This window comes from Schistocerca gregaria, chromosome X (assembly GCF_023897955.1).
Source record: "Schistocerca gregaria isolate iqSchGreg1 chromosome X, iqSchGreg1.2, whole genome shotgun sequence".
In the NCBI taxonomy this organism is placed as follows: Eukaryota; Metazoa; Arthropoda; class Insecta; order Orthoptera; family Acrididae; genus Schistocerca; species Schistocerca gregaria.
Window position 1 is genome coordinate 674,092,618 of NC_064931.1, and position 25,840 is coordinate 674,118,457.

Consider the following 25,840-nt stretch of genomic DNA (forward strand, 5'->3'; position numbering starts at 1 on the left):
ATGAATCTTGCAAAACATGGCAAAAGTATTCTTAGTTGAGGCACATTGGATTATATAATCAATACTCATTTCGTTCTTACAGTTTACACAATGTGGATATAATGAACTCGAAGAATACTGAGGAATTGATGCATACTGTAACAGTCAAAACTAAAAATGGCGTGATATTTGAAGTGAAGATGATAAAATTTTTCTCTGTGTTCTATTTATATTCAAAATAATTTCTTCCATATTTCTCATTTTTATTGTAAGTGTTGGATATGTTGTAACTTAAGGTTTTTTGTGCCCTTTTTCTACAGGGACCTTTTACCTGTCTTAGTAATGTTCGTTATGTTATTGGCTGGGGAGCCCTGGGTGCAGCAGAGTTTTGCTTAGCAGAAGCACGTCGATATACACTAGAGCGTCACCAGTTTGGACGGCCTTTAGCAGCCACCCAGCTCATTCAGAAGAAATTAGCAGATATGCTTACAGAAATATCAATAGGTCTTGAAGCATGTCTTCGTGTGGGTTGCCTGAAAGATAAGAATTTTAAGTGTACTAATTTTTGAGGAATAATAATTTGTAATATTGCTGATTTTAATCACAAAGAGAAAACAACATATTCAATCAAATCAAAACTTAATTTGAAATACGTTGAAAAAAACTTAGATAATCCAAAGTTGTTCATTACTGAAAATAAATTTTTGAAATAAGGGTAAAATATAAAGTATATAAAAGAATAATAACATTTTTCACCCTACAATTCTGTCCTGTGGTATTAACTGCCTCTATAAAGACACATTGACTTGTAACTTCTTTTATGTCATAATTTTCAAAGTTACACAAGAAAAGGTATGTAATTCATTTGGGAATGAAGATGTTCACTTTCAGCTCAGAAATTCCTGTTAAAAAAACTCACTCAGGCTTAGTGTGATGCAGAAAGCAATGGGTAATGCAGTCCCAAAAATAATTCACCCCTTATCCAAGTATGTGAAAATCCATTATACAAAATGATTAACTTCAAATGCATACTGAAATCATGTCTGCTTGACATCTCCATCTCCATAGGAAAAGGATGGAATATTAGAGTTTAACATTGTCAATGATGAGGTCATTAGGAATAGGTTGGAGAGGAAATCAGGTGTGTCCTTTTAAAAGTACCTTTCCAAGGTACTTTCCCTGCATCTGCCTTAAACTGTTTAAACAAATCAAGGAAAACCTGAATCAGGATGTCCAGTTGGGGATTTGAACCGAATGAGTTGAGTGTCTTACACTGTGCCATTTTGCTTGTATACAATTGAAAAATTTCTGAATGTGCAGTACTATAAAGTGTAAGTGACATTTCACATATAGTTAAGTATAAATAAATGTATGTTGAAAAATGGAGATTAAAGATTGCTTAATATTAATTAAAGGACAATCGTATCAATGGCTAGCATGTTACTATATTTTTCAGTGAGTAAGTCCTTTGTAAACTAAATGACTCATTTGATTAGAGTACTGTTAAATCACGTACTTAGTTACAGTATATTCTGAGGTTCATTATCATGCTGCAAAGTTCCCAAGGAAGAGTACTAATTACAGGAAATTGACACAAATATGATGGAGAAGAGTTCAGATCCTCTCAAAGTTATTTATGTTTTCCTTTACTTCCATAAACTGATGTAGACATCTACATCTACATACATACTCCACAAGCCACTTTATGGTGCTTGGCAGAGGTTACCTTGCACCGCAGCAAGTCATTGTCTTCCTTGTTCCACTCGCAAATGGAGTGAGGGGGGGAAAGCCTGTCTAATTGCTTGTGTATGAACCCAAATTTCCTTATGTTCACTTCATATTCCTTACACAAGATGTACATTGGGTGTGCGGTAAAATTCTTTAGCCGATAAATGCAAATGCTGCTTTTCTAAACTTTCTCAATAGTGTTTCACTAAAAATATGTCATCTTCCTCCAGGGACACCTATTCAAGTTCTCTAACAATTTCCATAATACTCATACAGTGATTGAACCTATCAATAACAAATCTAACAACGTGCCTCTGAATTTGCTTCGATGTACTCTAATCCTACCTGGTAGAGTCTCAAACACTCTAGTTGTATTCAAGAAGTATTCTGTATGTGGCCTCATTTAGAGATGAGCTATACTAAAAAGACTTCTTGCAATAAAACAAATTTGACCACTTGCCTTCCCTGCAACTGAAGTCATGTGCTTGTTACATCTGATATTGCTTTGCAACTTTACACCTAGATATATAATTGACGTGACTGCTTATTTGGTTCACATGGGGTACCACAGCCATACTTGCACATCATGTGCTGGCTTTCAGCTTGGCTGTATGCACTGTTTAATAACAGGGTAACTGCACAACACATCAACACCTACCATGCTTGAAAACGGCCTGCAAGGCCAAAATTGGGCAATCATGCAAGATAGGATGATTATAATTAAAATTAAACTTTCAAACCACTGTAGAAGTAACACCACTGGTCAGAATGAAGTCAAATTGTAAAGGAATGTTATTGCAGAAGGGGGAAAACGTATGGCAGACGGAAAATAAATAGTTACAAAATGTAGCAATAGATGGCACTGTAAGCATTATAATTTAATAGTGGTCGACTAAAAATGACAAATGAATCATACAACAATGCCTAAGGTGTACGTTTGACGTTAAACAACTTTAACTACTCAGTTTGCATGCGTGTACAGGTGTGATACTGTTAGTTACGTAAGCCCATCCACCACGACAAAATCATATCACATTGGATGGGAACAATTGGTTTTCAATTCTCTTGAGGCCAAAAATCACATAGAAAGCATCACTTACATCAGTTTTTAATTGTCCTGAGACCAAAAACCGTACAAAAAGCATAAAACAAAATCAGATCACATAATTAATTTCTGTGTGACTGCTCCAAAAAATTTTCAGTATGCTGTCCACCGTTTTCTGCAACAAAGTGCAGCTAAGTTTGCAGTTGGAACACTGAACACATCATCTTTGAGGCAGCTGGACAGCCAGAAGTCATATGGTTATGATCAGGTGATCAGGATGGCCAGGCTGTAAGAAAATGGCGGCTGATAACTCTAGCAATTCTGAAATGGCACTTCAGCAGCTGCTTAACTGAATTTGCAATGTTCACTGGTGTGCCATCTTGCATAAAAATGATCCCGTCCACACATCCATGCTTTTGGAGAGCTAGAATAACTAGGTTGCGCAAGAGACACTCATAGCACTTACCAGTCATGGTACAGGCAACAGGACCAGAAGCACCTGTCTCTTCGAAAAAATATGGCCCTATGATAAATGATGCCGTAAACCCTCACCACTCAGTGACCTTTTCAGGATGAAGTGGAACCAGTTGATTTGTGTGTGGATTTTCTCTTGCCCACATTCGAAATCCTGTGTATTGACGTACCCTGTCAGATGGAAGTGGGCTTCATCTTTCCACAAAATCTTTGCTGGCCAATCATTGTCCACTTCCATGCAAGCAAAGGTCTCTCTTGCTGGCAGGTCAACAGGAAGCAACTCGTTCACATGGGTAATTTTGAATGTATAGCAAAGAAGAGTGTTTTGTAGGATTTTACGCACAATGTTCATGGGTATGTCCAATGTTCAGGCAATTCTCCGTGCACTACACGTTTGCACACCACCACTTGTCTCCTTCGGCACTGCTGTGGCCACTGCTTCCACTGACGTCAAATCAATTTGTTTCCTCTGTCTATCAGGTTGCTCACGAAAAGAACACGTCTTTTTGAATTTATGAATAATTTTCTCCAGACCCATGGCAGTCATTGGACCAACGCCTTTTTTAAAATCCTACAGTGTCCAGTACTTCCACAGAATGATGTGTGCACAGTCATCATTCTTGTAATACAGCTTTACAAGCAGAGCGTGATTCTGCATTGAGACAGTCATTGCGAATGTCGCAGATGCGAAAGGAGAAAAAGCCATGTACCTGGAGTGTTTATACCAACTTCAATGTGTCATGCGCATGACAGGTGTTTTCATTTACCTATTGTGTCACATGAAGCACCATCTGTTGATAAATTTTCATACTATATTTTTCATCTGCCATATGTTTTCCCTCTTCTCCAATAATTTTCCATTGCAATTTGACATCATTCTGACTAGTGGTGTTATTTCTACAGTGTTTTGAAATTTTAACTTTAATTATAATCACTCTGTAAAATGAATACTCGTGAAAATCATCTAGGGTTGAAAACTTCAAAATGTTCTTTAATGTGATTGCTGATTAAAAAAAAACATAACGTTTGTGTGTAATGTGACACATTTGCAGATGAATAACATGCCCAGAACTTCCAAAATGGATTCTAAAAGTTTGCTTGTCATACTCACTGGTAAGAGTAAGAATTTTCCAGTGTTGTATCATGAAACACTTAAAGTTTAATTATTTATCAACAAGAATAATGTGTGGTAGCTTACGCATGATCACTTTGTAGACATTTGTCTAAGGAGTTGGGCATCCTCACTTCTGCTTCACAGTATATTTATTACCTCATGAAGTTTGTTGTAAATAATTCATTACAGTACATTATGATGTGCATAATTACAATACCACAAAGAAAAATGACATCCATTACTCCACATAAAGGTTGTCTTTAGCAAAAGAACGGGTGGTGTGATGCTGCAACAAAAATTGTTGATCACTTAATGAGGCAGACAGCAAAGCAGAATTTGAGAACAAACTGAGAAAGTTTCTCCTTTACACCTCCTTCTGTTCTATAGAAAAATTTATGTTATTCTAATGTGTTGGGTAAGAATTAACAAATCAGATCTGCATATTAAAAGAAAAAGAAATAAACCTTATAAAATTTGATGTAGTAACAATATTTACAAAATAATTTGTGATGGAATGTAAAATCACTCATTCCTACAAGATATTGATTGATATACAACAAACTCAATTTAAATTGTGCAATTTTTACTATTAAAATAAAATTGTTTTAAACATGAGACAAGTTAGTATATTTCAGACCGGACTGTCTCGTAGTATTTCCACAAATTTAAATGGATGATGGGTGGGTAGTGGGAAAACTGAAGACCAAGCTTAAGAAAATTCCTCACACACTGATTGCCTGTAATATTAATGTTATGAACATCCTTCTGTCAAGATTGAGCTCACCTAGTAACCCAGGGGGGATGTTATAACACCAGAGGTATTATGGAGTAATGAGGAATATAACCTAATAGCATCTAGTAAAACGTTTCGGCCTTATGACAGCAGTGACATGTCATTGCTCGGACTGTGTGAAACAGTGTGTGTAGATAGCCACCCTGATCCATAACTACTCAACTGTTGACCACAACACACAGAAATTGGCCAGAAATGGATCCAAGAAACATACATATGATGTCCTATATGTGCTCAATATGATTAAGGTCAGGTGAGCTGGAGGACCAGAAAACTTTCTCATTTCATGCAGTGTTCCAATTTGGCAGCAACTGGATAAGGGACTGTCTTTCTAAAGGTACAAGTCACCTGGAGAGGGAGGTGAGAGGTTTGGTGTGCACCTGATTTGGCTGGAGGTTGTTGTATCATTCACCAGTGAAGAACAATGTTAGTCATACCAGGAACCACATTTCATTCCACGTACATGTCCACCATATGGTTATACCACTGCTGCTGGCCTGAATTGTGTTCTTTTGGAAAAATAGCTCACCTGGTTTTTAGTGTAATCGTACCTTGCCATAAGAGTGTACCAGTGTGTTCTGCAGCTCGTCAGTTCAGGTAACTTTCTTTACTGTCAGTGTCCAGTGATGATATGAATATCCATGCTCTTTGATGTTCAATAAGCATGTGAGAGTGGTGACTTCTACACATTATAGTGAGAGGATGGTTGTGGGTGCTGATCAATCATCGTTGTTGTTCATGGAGGTATGTTCCATCCGTGCAACTAAATGAAAGGCAGTGTGTTTATCTCCATATGCCTTTCGCTTCTTTTGTTTGTGAAGCATCTTCAGTGGCATGTTATACATATTAATTTTTTATACATATAATAAATTTGTGTCCGCCCCAATGGCCGAGAAGTCAGTGTGGTGCTCTGTCATGTCGTTGGCCCGGTTTCAATTCCTAGCTGGGTCAGAGATTTTCTCCGCCCAGGGACTGGGTCTTTTATTGTCCTCATTATCATTTCATCATCATCAGTGGAAGGCAACAGGAAACCACCACTGGAATCACTTCCCTAGACGCTGATGGAGTGGACCTCTCTGATGAGGCTTTCTCCATGACAAGACCTGCCATAAGGCAGAACACAAAGTTTTAGTTTTTATAAATGTGTTATGTAGTAGTTACAGAATGTTAGTATGTTACATTTTGTCATGTTTTTCCCTTGTTTTTTAAATTAGAAGCAACTTTTGTATCACAAATTTTGTGTTGTTAAATTACCAGTTGGTGTTATGATTTCCAGTGTTGTTAGTCCATATGTGGTTCTGGAGATGTATTATTCAGTCGCCAAACTCCAGCTGGCCGATTTCTGGTGTTTGTTCACCCACATTTATAATTTTTCATTTAATGTGTGTGTGTGTGTGTGTGTGTGTGTGTGTGTGTGTGTGTGTGTGTGTGTGTGTTGTGTTATATGTACATTAGTTGTTCACAGTGAGAGTGTGTGTTTTGTGAATATTGTGTGTGTGTGGAGAGAGAGAGAGAGAGAGAGAGAGAGAGAGAGAGAGAGAGAGAGAGAGAGATCCATCAATTATTTACTCTTTTGTCATGTTTCAGATTCCTGTTTGTTGTTGTTTTGGTGGTTAACATGATCAGAGAGTACTGCCTAAGAACATGTTATTTCTCATAAATACTGAACATTTACTGGAAACACTGACTTCTGTTTCTGAAATGTTCAATATACTGTCCTCTTTCATAAACGGCACTGCACCCTGCTGCTGATTTTTTATATACTTACTAGCTGACAAACCCAGCATTGCGTGGATATTAATTTTGCCAATTTTCTATTAGAAATGAAACCTTGTATGTATTCGAGCAGTATACTTGCTGTGAGATGTGCAGTTTTGTGAACATCACTATGGCAATGCCTCTCCATATCTCTGTAGGCAGCTATAGTTTTCGTCTACTGCCATTTGTGCTTCACAGTTCAAACATGCCAAAAGCCCAAGCAGGTGTAAGGGATTACCTTAAGTTGACTTGACTAGGAGTGTTTTAGTACTTAAGAATAAGTGTATTTAAATGTCATGCATGATGCAAAAGTTTCTCCTGATCTGTATATCATACAGTGATATAATTTTGTAGTTACATTCAGCAGCTTTTGTGGATAGTGTCTGCAAAATGTGTTGTGAATAGAGTTAGTAGCAAAGGAGTAAAAATGTAAATGTCATGCACAACATAGCAGTTTTTCATGCATCTCAGTGTTAATGAAGTCAAATGCCCTGAACTGTGGTGGGTAGGTGATTCTTACCCCTCACCAATTGGGGCTTGACAGTAATGAATATGTATATCACGTTTGGTTGAAATTGGTCCACTGGTTTAGGAGAAGATGTGGAACGCACACACACACACACACACACACACACTCACACACAAACGCCAACAGCAGCAGCAGCAGATAGTTTTGAAAGGTAGGGTATTTTTATATAATTTTATATGTTTTGGGCGTACTAACAGTTTTGCCCCCCACAAAATAGGCACTGGGAAGAAATTCTGTCTCATAATTTTATTGTTTTATCAGGTGAAGTTATCTTTTGACCCAACAACAACTTTCTCTGACAAAACTACTGCTAGATGCATGTAAACTAACCTGCTTGTAAAGGTGTGTTTACATCTGTGTAACTTTATGTGCGCACTATAGTTCAATTCTTTTGTCTTGGTGGCTTGCACATGGCTGCCCAGACACGGGAGATTGCTGCGTTGCCAGTTGCACATGACGCACGCGCCAAGAGAAGAAGCACCATACTATAGTATAGTTTGCAAGCTTACGTTTAGGGGGGAGCGCGCAGTTCATGAAGTAAAGCCACCATGGCCGCATTAACCCTTTCGCTACTACAGAGACGTGCTCCCTGCATTCCGCGCTGTGCGCGTTTGTCATTGCACTGCTCGCCTGTGTTCTGACTGATTTGACACACTTATCATTCGATTTCACAAAAAACTATTTGGCCCAAAAGTTAGTTTTTTACACATCTTCTTGACTGATACCTTCCCCCCATAAAGACTTAATTTTGTTTCAATGTTCAACGCAGTTATCATGCAGCATTAAATATAGTAAACCACTGTGCGAAATTTTGAAGAGTTTGCAGAGGTAAAAGTCCATGGAGTATACTTTTCGTATGGTCGATTTTAGTTGCCACAATGTTGACAATGAAATGTGGAAGGAAAATATCACTATTCTTTAAAGGATACATCAAGAGTGTGCCTACCTGAAGGGCTAGATGAAGCCAAACTATAAGGAATATATACTGAGTCTAACAAAGAGCATACTGGTAGTCCAACTTTCCAAGAAATTTTTGATGGAAACTTCAATATTTATTTTTGGATACCCTGAAAAAGGCATATACAGTTGTTGTAATTGATTGAAATCATAGGTATCAGTGTCAGAGAAAACATTACTAAGACTACTGACAAAGGACCTGAAGCCACATTAGCCCAGGACGTACCTTACTTACAAAGATGACTTCCTCTCATAGATTTCATGAAGGAAACAAATGGATTTAGTTTACTCACACAGTTGATTTTATTTGGTTTTATATTTGCTTCAACCATCTATCTGAGAGCCACAGATTTCAGAGTGTTTCTTTAAAGTCTCTACATGGCAATTTATAATACCGTTTAAGGCTAAGAAGGCTTTGTGGCAAAGGAAAGACTAGATCATATGGTGAGAAGTGAGAAGTTTTATTCAGTCAAAAGAAACTGCTATAAAGAATCCAGAAAACATGAAGAAATTAAGGCAATTATTGTTGATTAAAAAAAGAATCTGCCTACTCTTAATTTAACCACACCTGATGTATACAGTCATAGTCGACTGAATTTTATATCTCTTAAAATACACCTATCATCAGACTAAACTCCAGTATTTTACATGTATGATGAAAGTGCTACCTGGAAGAGGACAGATGATGAGAATAATTTCAGCCCAATAGTAAAACACATCATTCTTTCTTCTCAACCCATATGCAAGTCAGAACAAGAATTTCATGGTTATGCATTTTCTGCACTACACAGCTCATGCACAGAAACAACGTACAACTGTAAAAGTAGTTTTTGCTATAAGAGGCCACTGTTATATGAAAGGTCTTGTCAATGCGAAATCTTACACTGAGACATCCGATGACTGGAGGGATGTCATCAGAAATACCAGAATCAAACCATGACCTTTCAATAACATCATTTGTGCCATAGACATCAAATTTGAAACTTAGACAGACTTTTTATGTGTGTTTTATGTTAAAATGTGCCCTGTGGCAACACCACCAATTAGAAATTAAAAGTTGACCAAAAGGAGGCAAGATTGGTGCTTCACAAGACAAACTACTTTTAAAACTATTATAAAGCTGTTTTTGCTGAGAATCAAGGCACAGAAAACAAGAAAGTGTAACAATCAAAGTGATCTAAACATACTGAGAGAACTTTACAATGGCAAACTACCCCTTAAACCTGCAAAATTCAAGAATCTACTACATTTAAAACCATTCTTGACCAATCCCAATCCTCAATAATTCTGTGATTCACTGATTTCTGCCCTAGGTTTGGACAAGGAGCTGAAGATAACGTTAAGAATGTTGATGACCTGCCAATTAATTATGCTCCACAACTGGCAGACACAGTCAAAGTCCTGATGTCTTTTTGTTTTGAAATTAATTGTTCATGTTCCAAGTGTTAAATGAAATTTTTTATTTCTGAATATGTCATAAATAATGGATTACAATGCACAATGCTTAAGAAGTTTATTTTTATACTTATTTTTAAGTTACTTATTTGACTTGAAACTTAAGGAACTTGATTGTAGTGTGCAGGACTATGAACATTCTTACCTTTACCTCTTCAACAGCTTATCACATTTGAGTACTGCTTCTAACATACAAACATTTACCAAAACTAGAGGTAAATTCGTAAAATTCCTTCCATAAACAAAGGATAAACAGGATACTTGACGATTTCTGCTTTTTTTTTTATAGACAGTTTTTAATGTTGCCAAAGGTATGATCACAAACAAAATGTTCTGGCTTCCTGCAGAGCCAATTATATGAGCATGATTAGCCATGATTGTACCACTGAGATGGCGTGCAGCTATGACTTCTGTATACTGCAACAAATGACACAATGTTTTTGAATCTGTGTAACACTGACTGTATGTTCAGTATTGCAGAACAGTACTGTTTGTTCTAGCCAAATCATGTTAACAGAGGTCTTATAAAATAAGAATAAACCTCAAAGTGCCTCCAAATGGTCTGTTCATCAGAGCACCTGATAATAACTTGAGTGTCACTTTAAGCCCTGTTGGGCTTACATTTCAGCAAGATAATACCTGCTCGCACACGACAAGAGTTTCTACTGCTCATCTTCGTGCTTGACAAAGTCTACCTTGGCCAACAAGGTGGTCAAATCTCTCCGCAGCTGAGAACATTTGGAGCATTATTGGCAGGACCATCTAACCATTTTGGATTGTGACAATCTAATGCACCAATTGGACACAATTTGACACGATATTCTTCAGGAGGACATCCTTCAGCCCTGTCAATCAAAGCCAAGCTGAATAACTGCTTGCATAAGGTCCAGAGGTAGACCAATTCATTATTGACTTGCTCAATTTGTGAAGTTCTTGCCGTTGAATAAAACATCCAGTATATCTAAAATTGCAATAATTTATTTGTCTGTACGTTATATCATGTCTACAAATTTCTGTCCCATTCAGATAATTCTTCAAGGTGGGTCTTTTTGTTTTATTGTACAGTGTATTATTATTATTGTTATTAATTTAAAGACATTACTATATTTTATTGTTATTAAAAACACAGACACATGTGGCACATTAATAGTGGCTTATGCAAGATGAGTTTCGGAATGGAATAGAGGGGGAGGGGGGGTTTGAGTGTCTGCAGAGACAGCAAGCCACCCGCTTTACACTTTTCACCCCCCCCCCCCCCCCCCTCCAAGATCAAACCTCAATCTGGCTTGTGCAGAATTAGCAATTGTAAGAGCAGCAGACTGTATTTCTCTGGGAGTATCAGTGACTGCACAGTACAGCTTGAAGATATTACCAAAGAACCTTCTTACCATAAAAACCTCTTCGTGGAAACAGCTCTGACTGACAATTTTCAAATTGATTTATGGCGAAAGTAAATCGTGTTTGCTCTCACCCACAACATACGGGGCGAAATACCTAAAACTTGCACCACAAATATTGTTGAAATGGAAAGTGCTATTGACGCGCGATTTTCACAGAATAGGTTGGTAATCAGGGGCTCGTATTGTTAGCCAATAAACAGATTGTAATAATTCTTAGAGATTGTATTTTTTGTGCAAACATACACTTTTTAAATGGAACAGTGCCTATTGAGATTAAGGATCTAAGAGAAGGGTACATTAGAATTTCAGTGGTGTTTCTTTTGCAGGATTCTAGTGAGTCATTTACGGGATATCGTATTTCAAAAAGTTCCAACTCAGACTCTTGTACAATGCCAGTGGTAGCACACACTAAAGAACAACACAAGTGCATACGCTAGGTATGTGGATTATGACCAGTAATGAGACAACTGGCCATCACAGGCTGTGTTCAAAATGACCACTGGCAGCAGCAATACACACTTCCAGTCTGGTACGTAACCACTTCTGCACACATGCTAGCATTTCAGCGGAGATGTCTAAGCAGGCTGTAACAATATGTTGTTGCATATCGTTGTGTGTAACTGGTATGTCCTTTTAGATAGCGTCTTTCAGCTTACCCCACAGAAAAAAGTCTACAGGCGTCAAATCCGGGGTATGGGCCGGCCAACTCACCAGTCCTCTAGGTCTAACCCAATGACATGGAAACGATTTGTGAAGACATACTGTAGTACTTCGTGCACTATGGGCTGGACTGTCATCACATGGTACCACACGTTCCTTCTAGTCTGCAGTGGAATGTCTTCTAGCATCCGTAGGAGATGGTCTGTTAGGAGGCTGCAATACTTGTGTGCTTTCAGTGTTCCATCTATGAAAATCAGGCCAATGTGCTCATTATCCCACACCACACGTTCACGTTCGACCTGACGAAGCTAGTGGGGACTGTCAATAGACCAGTAGTGCAAGTTTCGTCAGTTTACCTTTCCATGATTGTTAACTCTGGGTTCATCACTAATCAAGATACTGATACATCTGGAGTAGCCTGTCTTTATGCCCCTGTACAGAAGTTGACACGATTCTCATCATCGTTTCCGCGCACCTCTTGATAGAGATAGACGTGACAGGGGTGAAACCTATGACAAGGGAGAGTGTGTAGGACACTTGCCTGACTCTTGCCACTTACTCATGCGACTGCATGGTAGCTAACGTGCAGATCAACCGCAACTGCAGCGAGAACGCTAATTTCCCCCTCTTCTGTCATCACCTGTTTCTTTCTGTTACATTGTCTAGTGGTTATACTACACCACTGGCCATTAAAATTGCTACACCAAAAAGAAATGCAGATGATAAACGGGTATTCATTGGACAAATATATTATGCTAGAACTGACATGTGATTACATTTTCACTCAATTTGGGTGCATAGATCCTGAGAAATCAGTACCCAAAACAACCGCCTATGGCCGTAATAACGGCCGTGATACGCTTGGGCATTGAGTGAAACAGAGCTTAATGGCGTATACAGGCACAGCTGCCCATGCAGCTTCAATACGATACCACAGTTCGTCAAGAGTAGTGACTGGAGTATTGTGATGAGCCATTTGCTCGGCCACCGTTGACCAGACGTTTTCAGTTGGTGAGAGATCTGGAAAATGTGCTGGCCAGGGCAGCAGTCGAACATTTTCTGTATCCAGAAAGGCCCGCACAGGACCTGCAACATGCAGTCGTGCATTATACTACTGAAATGTAGGGTTTCGCAGGGATCCAATGAAGGGTAGAGCCACGGGTCCTAACACATCTGAAATGTAAAGTCCACTGTTCAAAGTGCCGTCAGTGTGAACAAGAGGTGACCGAGACGTGTAACCAATGACAATGGGTCATACGCCAGTATGGCGATGACGAATACACGTTTCCATTGTGCGTTCACCCTGATGTCGCCAAACACGGATGCGACCATCATGATGCTGTAAACAGAACCTGGATTCATCTGAAAAAAATGACGTTTTACCATTCGTGCACCCAGGTTCGTCGTTGAGTACACCATCCCAGGCGCTCCTGTCTGTGATGCAGCGTCAAGGGTAACCGCAGCCATGGTATCCGATCTGGTAGTCCATGCTGCTGCAAACGTCGTCGAACTGTTCGTGCAAATGGTTTTTGCCTAGCAAACGTCCCCATCTGTTGTTTCAGGGGTCGAGACGTGGCTGCACGATCCATTACTACCATGCGGATAGGATGCCTGTCATCTCGACTGCTAGTGATATGAGGCCGTTAAGATCCAGCACGGCGTTCCATAATACCCTCCTGAACCCATAGATTTCATATTCTGCTAACAGTAATTGGATCTGGACCAACGCGAGCAGCAACGTCGCGATACGATGAACCGCAGGCTACGATCCGATCTTTATCGAAGTCGGAAACGTGATGGTACCCATTTCTCCTCCTTACACAAGGCATCACAACAACTTTTCACCAGGCAACGCCGCTCATTTGCTGTTTGTGTATGAGAAATCGGTTGAAAACGTTCCTCATGTCAACACGTTGTATGTGTCGCCACCGGCGCCAACGTTGTGTAAATGATCTGATAAGCTAATAATTTGTATGTCACAGCATCTTCTTCCGGTTCGTCCCGATTTTCAGCTACATGTGACTAAAATGTTTGCCGGCCGAAGTGGCCGAGCGGTTGTAGGCGCTTCAGACAGGCACCGCGAGACCGCTACGGTCGCAGGTTCGAATACTGCCTCGGGCATGGATGTGTGTGATGTCCTTAGGTTAGTAAGGTTTAAGTAGTTCTAAGTTCTATGGGACTGATGACCTTAAAGTTAAGTCCCATAGTGCTCAGAGCCATTAGACCCATTTTTGACTAAAACGTCTGGGTTGGCAGTACTGCGTAGATTCTCATATGATTTTGCTTCCATTGCTATAAGTGCGAGAAGGCATTGTTCCACTGCGTATTTTAAAACGACTTTGTAGGCAGTTTCATTGCAGCACAGTTGGAAATGGACAGGGATAATGAAGAGGAAATTTCTACTATTGTAGTACATTTCGACGAACCCGACGACAATAGAGATGATATTACCGTTAATGATGAGAGAGGAGATGCCACGAGAAACTTTACTTCTAGAAAGAGAAGAAGGAATGTAAACCAATGGAAACGAATCGTCGAGAAAAGGAAGAGGTAAGAAAGACAACTGCTTAGAGTAATAATCAAATATTCGTTACAATTTTAATGTTCTTGAAATTAATGCCCTGGCAACATTACCTAACCTTTTCTGTAACACATTTCTTGTAAATTCAACGAACTTGGAAATAGAAACCCCGAACTTCTGATTGCATTGAAATAAAACTACTATCAGTTGGTCTTCAGTTTCATTTTTCATTTATCTGTAGGTACCAACCAAAAGGGTTTCGACAGATGCCAAATTGTAAACATCCTGCTCGAAAGCTGAAATGTAAAGAACTCACTATGCAGGACGTAAGACGGACCTATCAAAACTTTTACGAACAAAATAACCAAGAATGGCAGAACAATTACATTCGACAGCATGTCACTGTGTCATCTCCTCGAACATCTAAGATTCCAAGCCTACAGCAAAGTATCACGAAAGCAACTAATTACGGAGTTTGTGCTCCCAAAAAAGTGAAGGGGTTTCTATAAACAGCAGGGTTTGCAGAGCGGCTTTCACGGGATTTTGCAGATAAAAAAATGAGACTGAACTAAATTTGTCAGACTATAATGAACAATTCCTCACCTGCAACCACTGAAAGAACAGGATGTGACAGACGAACGAAGCTGTGCGAAGAAAGGAATAATGCAGTTGTCAGACATATTGAACAATTCAAGCCGATCGAAAGTCACTATTCTAGAAGGAAAATGCTACATCGCCAATGTTTGTCGAGTGAATTAAATGTAAAAATAATGTTAGAAATGTTCTGTGACAAATATCATGGTCTGGACATAAAGTAGGGCTACTACCGGACAATATTCTACAATAATTTTAATATTGGCTTCGGAGCACCTTCTATTGACACATGCTCTACATGCTCGTCCTTACAAAGCATGATTTCCTTGGAAAATCGGCCAATGGAAAAGAAAAATTTGGAACATCAGCTTACAGTTCACAAAGTTCGGAGCGATGTTTTTTATAAAAGGCTGAAGGAGGACATCCAAGGTCAACTAATTTTAAGTTACGACTGCTAGAAATATTTAGTCCTTCCAAAAGTCCCTGTTCAGGCGGCTTATTATTCCAGACAGATGTACTTATATAATTTCACGGTTTGCCGAGGTTCCTCTACGAGCAGTCAGACGAAAGACAATGTGACCTCGTATGTTTGGCTGGGGAACTAATTTGTAAAAGGGTCGAATCAGATTGCTTCACCTCTTCATCATTAATTGCTTAACTCCAATTTGCATGGTGTCACCAAATTACACCTCTTTTCTGATGGATGCGTCGGGCAAAACAAGAATACAACAGTGATTGGGATGTTGATGTACTGGTTCCTGTACGCTGCTCCAGTACACGTAGAGAGCGTTGAAGTTTGGTTCCCGATCGTCGGTTATTATTTTATACACCCTAATAGAGTTTTTGGAAACATGGAGAAAAAATTTTCAAAATTGAGCCTAATTGAAAGCCTTGCAGTATACGTCGGCATAATGGAAAAATTCGGCACAGTGGTTGGACGAGTGCAAAGTGAGAGACTGGAGGAAGATCGCCATTGACGTCATTAAAGCTCCGGGATCCTGGCACTTCCAGTTTCAAAAGTCGAAGAGAATTATCCTCACGAAGGCAGCAAAGAGGAAAATTATGTTTTGTGCAAGGAGAAGCTGTTCAATTCTTAAAAGAGGCAAACGTATCACGAAAGAAATTCTTCCTGAGATTCCAAAAGGCTTCCCACTGAAAAAAGCTAAAATTACAGACGTCGAGCGAGTCTTAAAACTACACTGGGGAGAGACATGGCCCGAGGAGGAAAAGTTAAAATTCTTCACTGATGTTTTTGAGCAGCAACAGATCATGTAAAGAGACGAATGTCAAAACGACGAGGACGAAGGACTTAATTTTGAGCTCTTACATGACCATTCCCCGAAGTTAGCTTAAGCGCTGCATACTTCATTTTACCTTGTGATCGTTTCAATGCAGTATTTCATTTTTCCAAGATTTATTTCCAAAGATTTCTCATTTTCAGGAAAGGTGTTAAGACTGAATTCAGTGATTAAATCTGTGTGATGTTAATATTGTACCTTGTATTCGTTCGTGTTTAGTTCTTTTTTTTTGTAAAGGTGTCAGTCTTTTTAAATATCTAAAATAAAACAGTATTTCAGCACTTTGTTCGTTTAATTTTCTTCCTTTCGCATTATTATAGTAAACTACTGTAGTCTACCATTCTTACCGGCATGGTCAGATAAACACCGGAATTAATTTTTCGGACGGTCTTGCAACCGACTGCATTCCATCATGGCCGCCGATGGTGTTGCAGAAGCAGCTAACTGGCCCATTCGGTTGCAAAACGGGGTAAGTACAAATTTTTAAATAAAAATACTAATAAGGGGTTAATGTAGGAATATAGGGACATTTATGATGTGGTCGCTATGATTCTCTCTTCTTTTTAATTTAGATATTAACCACCGTTGTAGTATTGCTGTGAGAGCACGGATAGTTTGTATTTTTTTTTTTTTTTTTTTGCTTTTCACGAAAAATCTTTTAAAACTGACTTAGCCGCTTTTGCAGCTGGGATACTCATATATGTATTATCCGTTCATCATAAGAATAAAACTGATGAAACATAGCGCTATGTTTTCTTCCGCGTTTGCTGGAATCTCTTTGGACTTCCGTTTCACGTGGGACTGCAGCCAAGCTGTCTCGAGTACTGTCAAGTGCGATAATTAGGGTACTTTTGTGCTGTGCATTACGAGCACATCGACTTACCGGTCAGGTGGTACAGATAACCTGCAGTGACGTGCTCAGGTGCAGTTCACACGTAAAAAGGGACGAGCTGAGAAGCAATACAGCTTAAACTGTCATTTAATTTCAAGCAGAATGAAATAATACACTGCAAATCTCCCACTATACGTTCCTTAGACGACTAGACGAAAACCGCAACAGGTTATCCTTTTTCAGCTAACGTACTATTGTAATTAAAAACAAGAATGATGAAACTTCCTGACTTAGCCACAGGGCAATTTTTCTGCTTAAGTTGAATGTAACGTCAGAGAGTATTGAAGGATTTCATCGTATAGTTAAATATTGAAGCCACTGAAGGTATTACTTACAGTTAGTCGTCTGGTAATCTCTTAGCATTTCAGTTGTGGAAGTGTCACCTGCTACGTTGACAACGAGCCTATCAACAACAGAATCCACGAAGCCAACCAGGAGCAGCATTTTCTCTCCTTTTATGACGAGCCATTCTATATCCCGCAAGCGTTCAGCAGTGACGTTAAAAATCTGCGTGAGTTAGTTCCAGTACGTCTAACAGCTTAGTCGTGTTACTTCTCGTGCCAAATCCCGCAACTTGCCCCCAGATCAGTCCTGTTGCGTTCATATTGTAATGGTACAGTAGCAAATGTAAAAATTCAGCATGTGTATGACTTGCTCGATGCTGTGAAAATAATTGTCTTTTATGTTTCTACGATACTTATTTATCTGCAATAAGTGTAACGACATTCCTCTCAACAGCGAGTAGTTCGTCTTCCGTAATGTTCGCACATGCATTGACAATGCTCTGACGCATGTTGTCAGGCGTTGTCGGCAGATCACGACAGCAAATATCCTGCGACTTTCCCCACATATAGAAATCCGGGGACGTCAGATCCGGTGAACGTGCAGGCCATGGTATGGTGCTTCGACGCGAGCTGTGTGCCGGACATCCATCATATTGGAAGTACATCGCCATTCTGTCATGCAGTGAAACATCTTGTAGTAACATCGTTAGAACATTACGTAGGAAATCAGCATACATTGCACCATTTAGTTTGCCATCGATAAAATGGGGGCCTATTATCCTTCCTCGCATAATGCCGAACTATACATTAACCCGCCAAGGTCGCAGATGTTCCACTTACTGCAGCCATTGTGGATTTTCCGTTGCCCATTAGTGCATATTATGTCGGCTTACGTTACCGGTGTTGGTGAATGACGCTTCTTCGCTAAATAGAACGCGTACAAAAAATCTGTCATCGTCCCGTAATTTCTCTTGTGCCCAGTAGCAAAACTGTACACGACGTTCAAAGTCGTAACCATGCAATTCCTGGTGCGTATAACTATGGTATGGGTGCAGTCGATGTTGATGTATCATTCTCAACACCGACGTTTTTGAGATTCCGATTCTCGCGCAATTTGTCTGCTACTGATGTACGGATTAGCCGCGACAGCAGCTAAACCACCTTCTTGGGCCTCATCATTTGTTGCAGGTCGTGGTTGACGTTTCACATGTGGCTGAACACTTCCTGTTTCCTGAAATAACGTAACTATCCGGCGAACGGTCCGGACACTTGGATGATGTCGTCCAGGATACCGAACAGCATACATAGCATACGCTCGTTGGGCATTTTGATCACAATTGTCAGCCATACATCAACACGATATCGACCTTTCCCGCAATTGGTAAACGGTCCATTTTAACACGGGTAATGTAACCCGAAGCAAATACCGACCGCACTGGCGGAATGTTACGTGATACCACATACTTATACGTTTGTGACTATTACAGCGTCATCTATCTCAAGGCGAAAAAAGTGGTACAACTAAAACATTCGTATTTATTTACGTGCTACACGAATATGTAATAAAAATGGGGGGTTCTATTAAAATAAACAAACGCAGTTGATATCCGTTTGACCTATGACAGCGGCATCTAGCGGGCCAACCATAGGGCCATCTGGTTTCCCCCTTCAAGCTAGACGAGTTTCGTTCTTTGTAGTTTTTTCGTTTGATGCTTATTTCGTGAGATATTTGGCCCGGTCACTATCAATGGAACTAAACTGGCAAAAATGTAATTGTGAACATATCAAAAACTATAAATTTAAGAGTATTTCATTCTAATCTGAATTTCGTATCTTTTAATAGGCTTAGCAGCTCTTAAGTGACAAAATTGGTTTTCATGTTAAGAACGACATATTTGTGTAGCATTCACATCCTTCTTCTTAAGTAAGAAGAAGGATGTGAGTGCTACACATTCCAAGGAATTAAAAACCTGTTGGTCTACGACAACGCACATTTCAGAATTTCTTCAATGTTGTTAATAATAAAAACTGCTTAAAATAGCAGTTTTTGAAGTTTTTTCCATACGCTTTCAAGGGAAGGAACCCTGGATTTTCTTTCTCTTCTAGGAAACCGCTCTCACCAACGAAAATTCATTAATCTGCCACTGCCTGACTTAACTGTAAACTGCAATAAATCTTTAGAAACAGAATTTGAATTTTATTTTCCCTCTTAAAGACCAATCATGTAATGCACAGAACAGTATGCAAGAAACAATTGATTTAATGCTGGCACAATTAGTCTGTAGTAATTTTGTAACATTATCTTTCGTGATTTCTTCTGCACCCTTAGTTTTGTGTGACATGACGATAACAATTTTTTTTTTTTTAGTTTTCAGCTGCACGTTTATGCCATTTGGAATTGATATGCGTTTTTTGCAGATGCGTGAAACCTTTTGATAACTGCCATGCGTTATATGTGGCCGGAAGGACACAAAATTTACATAGTGCAACTTTAACTGAGCTAGAATAAACCAACCATGGGTATAATGACAGGCAGCCGTACCGAAAAAATCTAGTTATGCTGTCTACATCATTCCTGAAATTATAATTTCGTCAGGTGACAATGGATTCAATATAACGTAATACTTCAGGCAATCATCAACCTTTTCTTTCAACATTGTTTCTGACGTCGGAAATATTGACCAGGAGACTACTATCCCGTCCATCAAAGCACCTGAAGCCAGTAGAAGTACTGGCTATGTCTGTATTTCCTTCATAAGTGCAATAACTGGAATTTTTAATAGATATATCTGAGTCTGGCTCGCCCTTGTCTTGTGATATTTCGTCGCAGGTAATATAATTTTCGATTCCCTCACGCTCATATTCGGCTTTTATTCGTTTATGAAGTACAAAAACTTACGAATATTGGTCATTTTTCCACTGTATTCACTATGCTTTTACGCCTCATAATATTCTAAATAAACCACATTCATGCATCACTGCTCACTTTCAACTATGGTAAACATTGAGTAATAACACTGCTGACAACACTCTTGCGCCGTTCCAATCATCTGATTTCCCCCCATCCACTTCAGCAATCCCATTAAGTGATATGTTCACCGAATACACAACGGGGATAGGGAACGACTGAAGTTATAGAGAGCTATGATTCTTTCAGTGATCAGTACAACAAAAGAAACACACTAAAGGAGGGGTCATATATTATTTTTATTTCTAAGTGAAATGGCATGTAAATCTGAAATATGGCGGAGGAGGAGGAGATTAATTTTTGATGTCCCGTCGACAACGAGGTCATTAGAGATTAGATTAGATTAGATTAGTTTTTCGTTCCATAGATCAATGCTGAGGAGACCCTCGTGGATGTGGAACATGTCAAACTTTTTTTTAAACTGAAATAACAATACTAATAGTATGAATATACACAATACATCATTTGTTTCTATTAAAACTTCGTCAATGGAGTAGAAGGAGTTGGCCACTAGTAAGTGTTTCAGGCTCCTTTTAAATTGATCTTTATTTGTAACTAAATTTTTTATGTTTGGTGGAAAATTATGGAAGATGAGTGTTCCTGAGTAGTGGACCCCTTTTTGAACTGAAGTAAGTTCTTTTAAGTCTTTGTACAGACGGAACACGAACTCGTGTTAGGGCAAGATGGGGAAGGAAATCGGCCTTGACCTTCCAAAAGAACCATCCCGGCATTTACTTGAAGTGATTTAAGAAAGGGCGGAAAATCTAAATGAGGATGGCCGGACGCGGGCTTGAACTGAATGCAAATCCAGTGTGTTAACCACTACGCCACCTCGCTCGGAGTGAAATATTGCGTGCGTAACTTTTGTTAAAATGGCTCTGAGCACTATGGGACTTAACTTCTGAGTGACTTTTGTGACCTACTGATACCTAAGTATCTAAGTTGAGGATGTGCTTACTGAAAGACATTCGCTAAAGAAAATAGCACTTCCTTCTTCCGATTCATATTTTTTTATTAGATGTATTTACATAGGTAGCATCTAATTTGGACGAAAAAACGACGAGCGAAGCATTCAACTATTACCACCGTTATAACTTAGCAAAAGATCTTCCTGATAATCGGAGAAAATTTCGAACCTACGAAAAACCGCGAAGCAGACCGAATCCTTCCATACAGTCACTTATTGAGCAGTCTCGTAGGGCAATAGAAGACAACAAAAAGAAAGCTCAAGTTTTAAAATTCTCGTTTAAGAAACCAGTCACGAAGGAAACTCGTATAAACATACCGTCGTTTGACCGTCGCAAAGACTCCCATACGGAGGGTATAGAAATAGGCATCCCTGGCGTTGAAAAGCAGCTGGAAGTGTTGAAAACCAATAATCACTAGGTCCGATGGAGCCCCAATTCGATTTTACAGAGAGTACTCCACGGAATTTTCACCTTACTTAGGTTGCATTTATCGCTAATGTGTCGCCCAGCGTAAAGTCCCAAACGACTGGTAGTAAACACAGATGCTTCCTGTATATAAGGAGGGTAAAAAAACAGACCAATATCCTTAACCTCGGTCTGCTGCAGAACTATAGAACATAGTCTCAATTCGAATATAATAAATTAAATTTTATTGAGACGGAAAAGCTTCCGATCACAAACCATCACGGATTTAGAAAGTATCACCTGTGGGAAACTCATTTCATAATATCCTGCGAAACATGAATGAAGGGCAACAGGCAGAGTCCATATTCTCAGATTTCCGGAAATCCTTTGACACGATGCCCCATAGCAGACGGTTGGCGAAGGTACCGTCATACGGAATACGTTCCCAGATACGTGGGTGGCTCGAAGACTTCTTAACTAATAGAATCCAGTCCATTGTCCTCGACGGTGAGTGTTCATTAGAGACAATTGTATCAACAAGAGTCTCCCAGGGAAGTGTGATAATCCCGCCGGGGTGGCCGAGCGGTTCTAGGCGCTACAGTCCGTAACCGCGCAACCGATACGGTCGCAGGTTGGAATCCAGCCTCGGGCATGGATGTTTGTGATGTCCTTAGGTTAGTTAGGTGTAAGTAGTTCTAAGTTCTAGGGGACTGTTGACCTTAGAAGTTAAGTCCCATAGTGCTCAGAGCCTTTCTTTCTTTTTTTTTTTTTAAGTGTGATAGACTCGCACTTATTCTCTATATACGTAAATGATATGGCGGACAGTGTGAGTATTAATCTGCGGCTGTTTGTTGAGGCTGTGATGTGCGGAAGGTTGAGTGACTGTCGGAGGGAAAAAGATGATTTAGACAAAATTTCTAGTTGGTGTGATAAATGGCAATTTGCGCTAAATGTAGAAAGTTGTAAGATAATGCAGGTGAGTAGGAAAAACAATCGCTTAATGTCCGAATACAGTGTTAGTAGTGTGCTGTCTGATACATCGGGTCGATTAAATATCTAGGCGTAACGTTGCAAAGCGATATTGGATGGCACTAGAACGTCATGACGGTAGTAGGGAAGGATAATGGTCGACTTCGGTTTACTAGGAGAATTTGAAGAAAATGTGGTCCACCTGTAAGGGAGACTGCGTATATAGCTGTACTGTGACCCATAGTTGAGTACTGCTCGAGTGTTCGGGATTTCCACCAGTTCTGATTGAAGGAAGACACTAAGTAATTCAGGGGTGGACTGCCAGATTTGTGACTGGTAGAATGGGTCAACACGCGAGTCTTACGCAGATGCTCCGTGAACTCAAATGGGAATCCCAGGAGGGAAGATGACGTTCTTTTCGGGAATCGCTACTGATAAATGTTAAGAACTACATTATGCAATACACAGCTGTACCAAATGCATACAGAGGTTTACAAATCATCACATTTCTTACTAAACCTTCAGAGTGCCAATGTATGTCAGCTGTCTATGTGACATAATATTTTGCTAGTGTCCGCCTTCTTACCTGGGTGGTAACGTGCTCGCCTCCCATGCAAGGGGGCCCGGGTTCGATTTCCGGCCGGGTTGGAGATTTTCTCCGCCCAGGGTCTGGGTCTTGTGTTGTCCTCATCATCATTTCATCCCCATCAACGGCGCACAAGGCGCCCAATGTGGCGTCGACTGAAATAAGACATGCACTTGGCGGCCGAACTTCGCCGATTGGGGCCTCCCTGGCAACGATGCCATACGTTCATTTCCATTTTCATTTTCTTAATAGTCTACGTACTGTTTTAATTTATACCGCTCTGTTATATGGCAATGGTCGACTTCGGTGTACTGGGAGAATTTTAAGAAAATGTGGTTCACCTGTTTCTGTGCCATATATCATAGTGGTTTGTAAATAATAACATGTTAATATAGATATAGTTGCTATGAGCATAAAAGAAAGAATTGGTCAGAGCACCACGTGTTCACACAATTTTTGTAATGTAGATATCTATGACCATTGGTTACCCCTAACGAGCGCACTGACTGAATTATTTACGAATCATCGATAGTTACATAACTTTTCATCACAAAGACCAGTAAACAGTAAATTGTATGGTAGCACATAAACGTCCGTTTCGTTAATATGCTATACAACTACATAGTAATATACTATACAACTGTGTTAAACAGACAAGGCGACAGTACTGTCAAAACTGATGATGATAATCACTTATAATAAATATTTAACTATGTACCATATGTTGATACGCATCCATGTGGGAATAAAAAAATAATTTAGATTTTAGTTGACACTGCATGGCATGATTATGTTATATGTATGGAAGTCAAACGTGGACGATAAATGGCTTGGACAAGAAGAAAATAGAAGCTTTTAAAATGTGGTGCTACAGAAGAATGCTGAAGATTAGATGGGTAGATCACATAACTAATGAGGAGGTACTGAATAGAATTGGAGAAAAGAGAAATTCGTGGCACAACTTGACTAGAAGAAGGGATCGGTTGGTAGGGCATACTCTGAGGCATCAAGGGATCACCAGTTTGGTATTGGAGGGCAGCGTGGTGGGTAAAAATCGTAGAAGGAGACCAATAGATGAATACTCTAAACAGATTCAGAAGGATGTAGGTTGCAGTAGGTACTGGGAGATAAAGAACCTTGCACAGGATAGAGTAGCATGGAGAGCTGCATCAAACCAGTCTCTGGACTGAAGACCACAACAACAACAATGATCACTACCTATATTACTTTCAGAGTTCGTTCGACTGAAGTGTGTCTGTATGTGTTTCCATTAATGTTATACAGTAATCATAAAAAGCGACCGGTTTCTAATTGAATTATGGATGCATCTTGTGCTCGTCATTATGTGAAGTGTTAAAGTGTATGTAGTATTAACAAACGAGCTCATCAGTAGTTGGTATATGTTTGCAATGCTTTAAATGCTTCATTGAATAGTCTTTGACCTACTCTCTTCAGTGCGTGAGTATACCACACGCAAATGTCTATGAGGTTAAATAAACATAATGTTACGTACACTGAGGTGAAAAAAGTCACGGGATACCTCCTAATATCGTGTCGGACCTCCTTTTTCCAGGCATAGTGCAGCAACTCGACATCACATGGACTGAAGGAGTCGTTGGAAGTCCCTGCAGAAAAACTGAGCCACGCTGTCTCTATATCCGTCCATAATTGCGGAAGTGTTGCCGATGTAGAATTTTGTGCACGAACTGACCTCTCGATTATGCCCCACAAATGTTCGATGGGATTCATGTCGGGTCATCTGGGTGACCAAATCATTCGCTCAAATTGCCCAGATGTTTCTTCAGACCAATCGTGAACAACTGTGGCCTGGTGACATAGCACGCTGTCATCATAAAAATGAAGTTCCACGAATGGTTGCAAATGGTCTTTAAGTAGCCGAACATAGCCTTTCCAGTCAATGAGCGATTCATTTCAACCTGAGAACCCAGTCTATTCCATGTAAACACACACCACACCATTTTTGAGCTATCACCAGCTTGCGCAGCGCTTGTTGGCCACTTGGGTCTGTGGCTTCGAGGTGTCTCCGCTACTCTCGAACCTTGCCATCAGCTCTTACCAACTGAAATCGGGACTCATCTAACCAGGCCATGGTTTTGGAGTTGTCTAGAGTCCAACCGATATGATCACGAAGAGGCGCTTGCTTCCGCGTCATTGCCATTTTCTACTACAACCTGCAATCATTATACATGAAGGTGACAAAAATCATGGGATACCTCCTAATATCGTGTCAGATCTCCTTTTACCCGGCTTAGAGCAGCAACTCGACGTGGCGCAGACTGAATAAGTCGTTGGAAGTCCTCTGCAGAAACACTGAGCCGTGTTGCCACTATAGCCACCCAAAACTGCGAAAGTGTTGTCGACGCTGGATTTTCTGCACGAAATGACCTCTCGATTATGTCCCGTAAATTTTGGATGGGATTCATGCCAGGTGATTTGGGTGGC

The 25,840-nt window shown here is 39.8% G+C and overlaps 1 protein-coding gene across 1 annotated transcript in view; it reads left to right on the forward strand.

Annotated features, from left to right (window-relative positions):
• LOC126298269 (glutaryl-CoA dehydrogenase, mitochondrial-like) overlaps nucleotides 1-25,840 on the forward strand; it is a 952,805-nt gene that overhangs the window by 741,359 nt on the left and 185,606 nt on the right. The window contains 1 exon segment of the mRNA XM_049989570.1: nucleotides 300-483. Coding sequence (XP_049845527.1) covers nucleotides 300-483 — 184 coding nt within the window.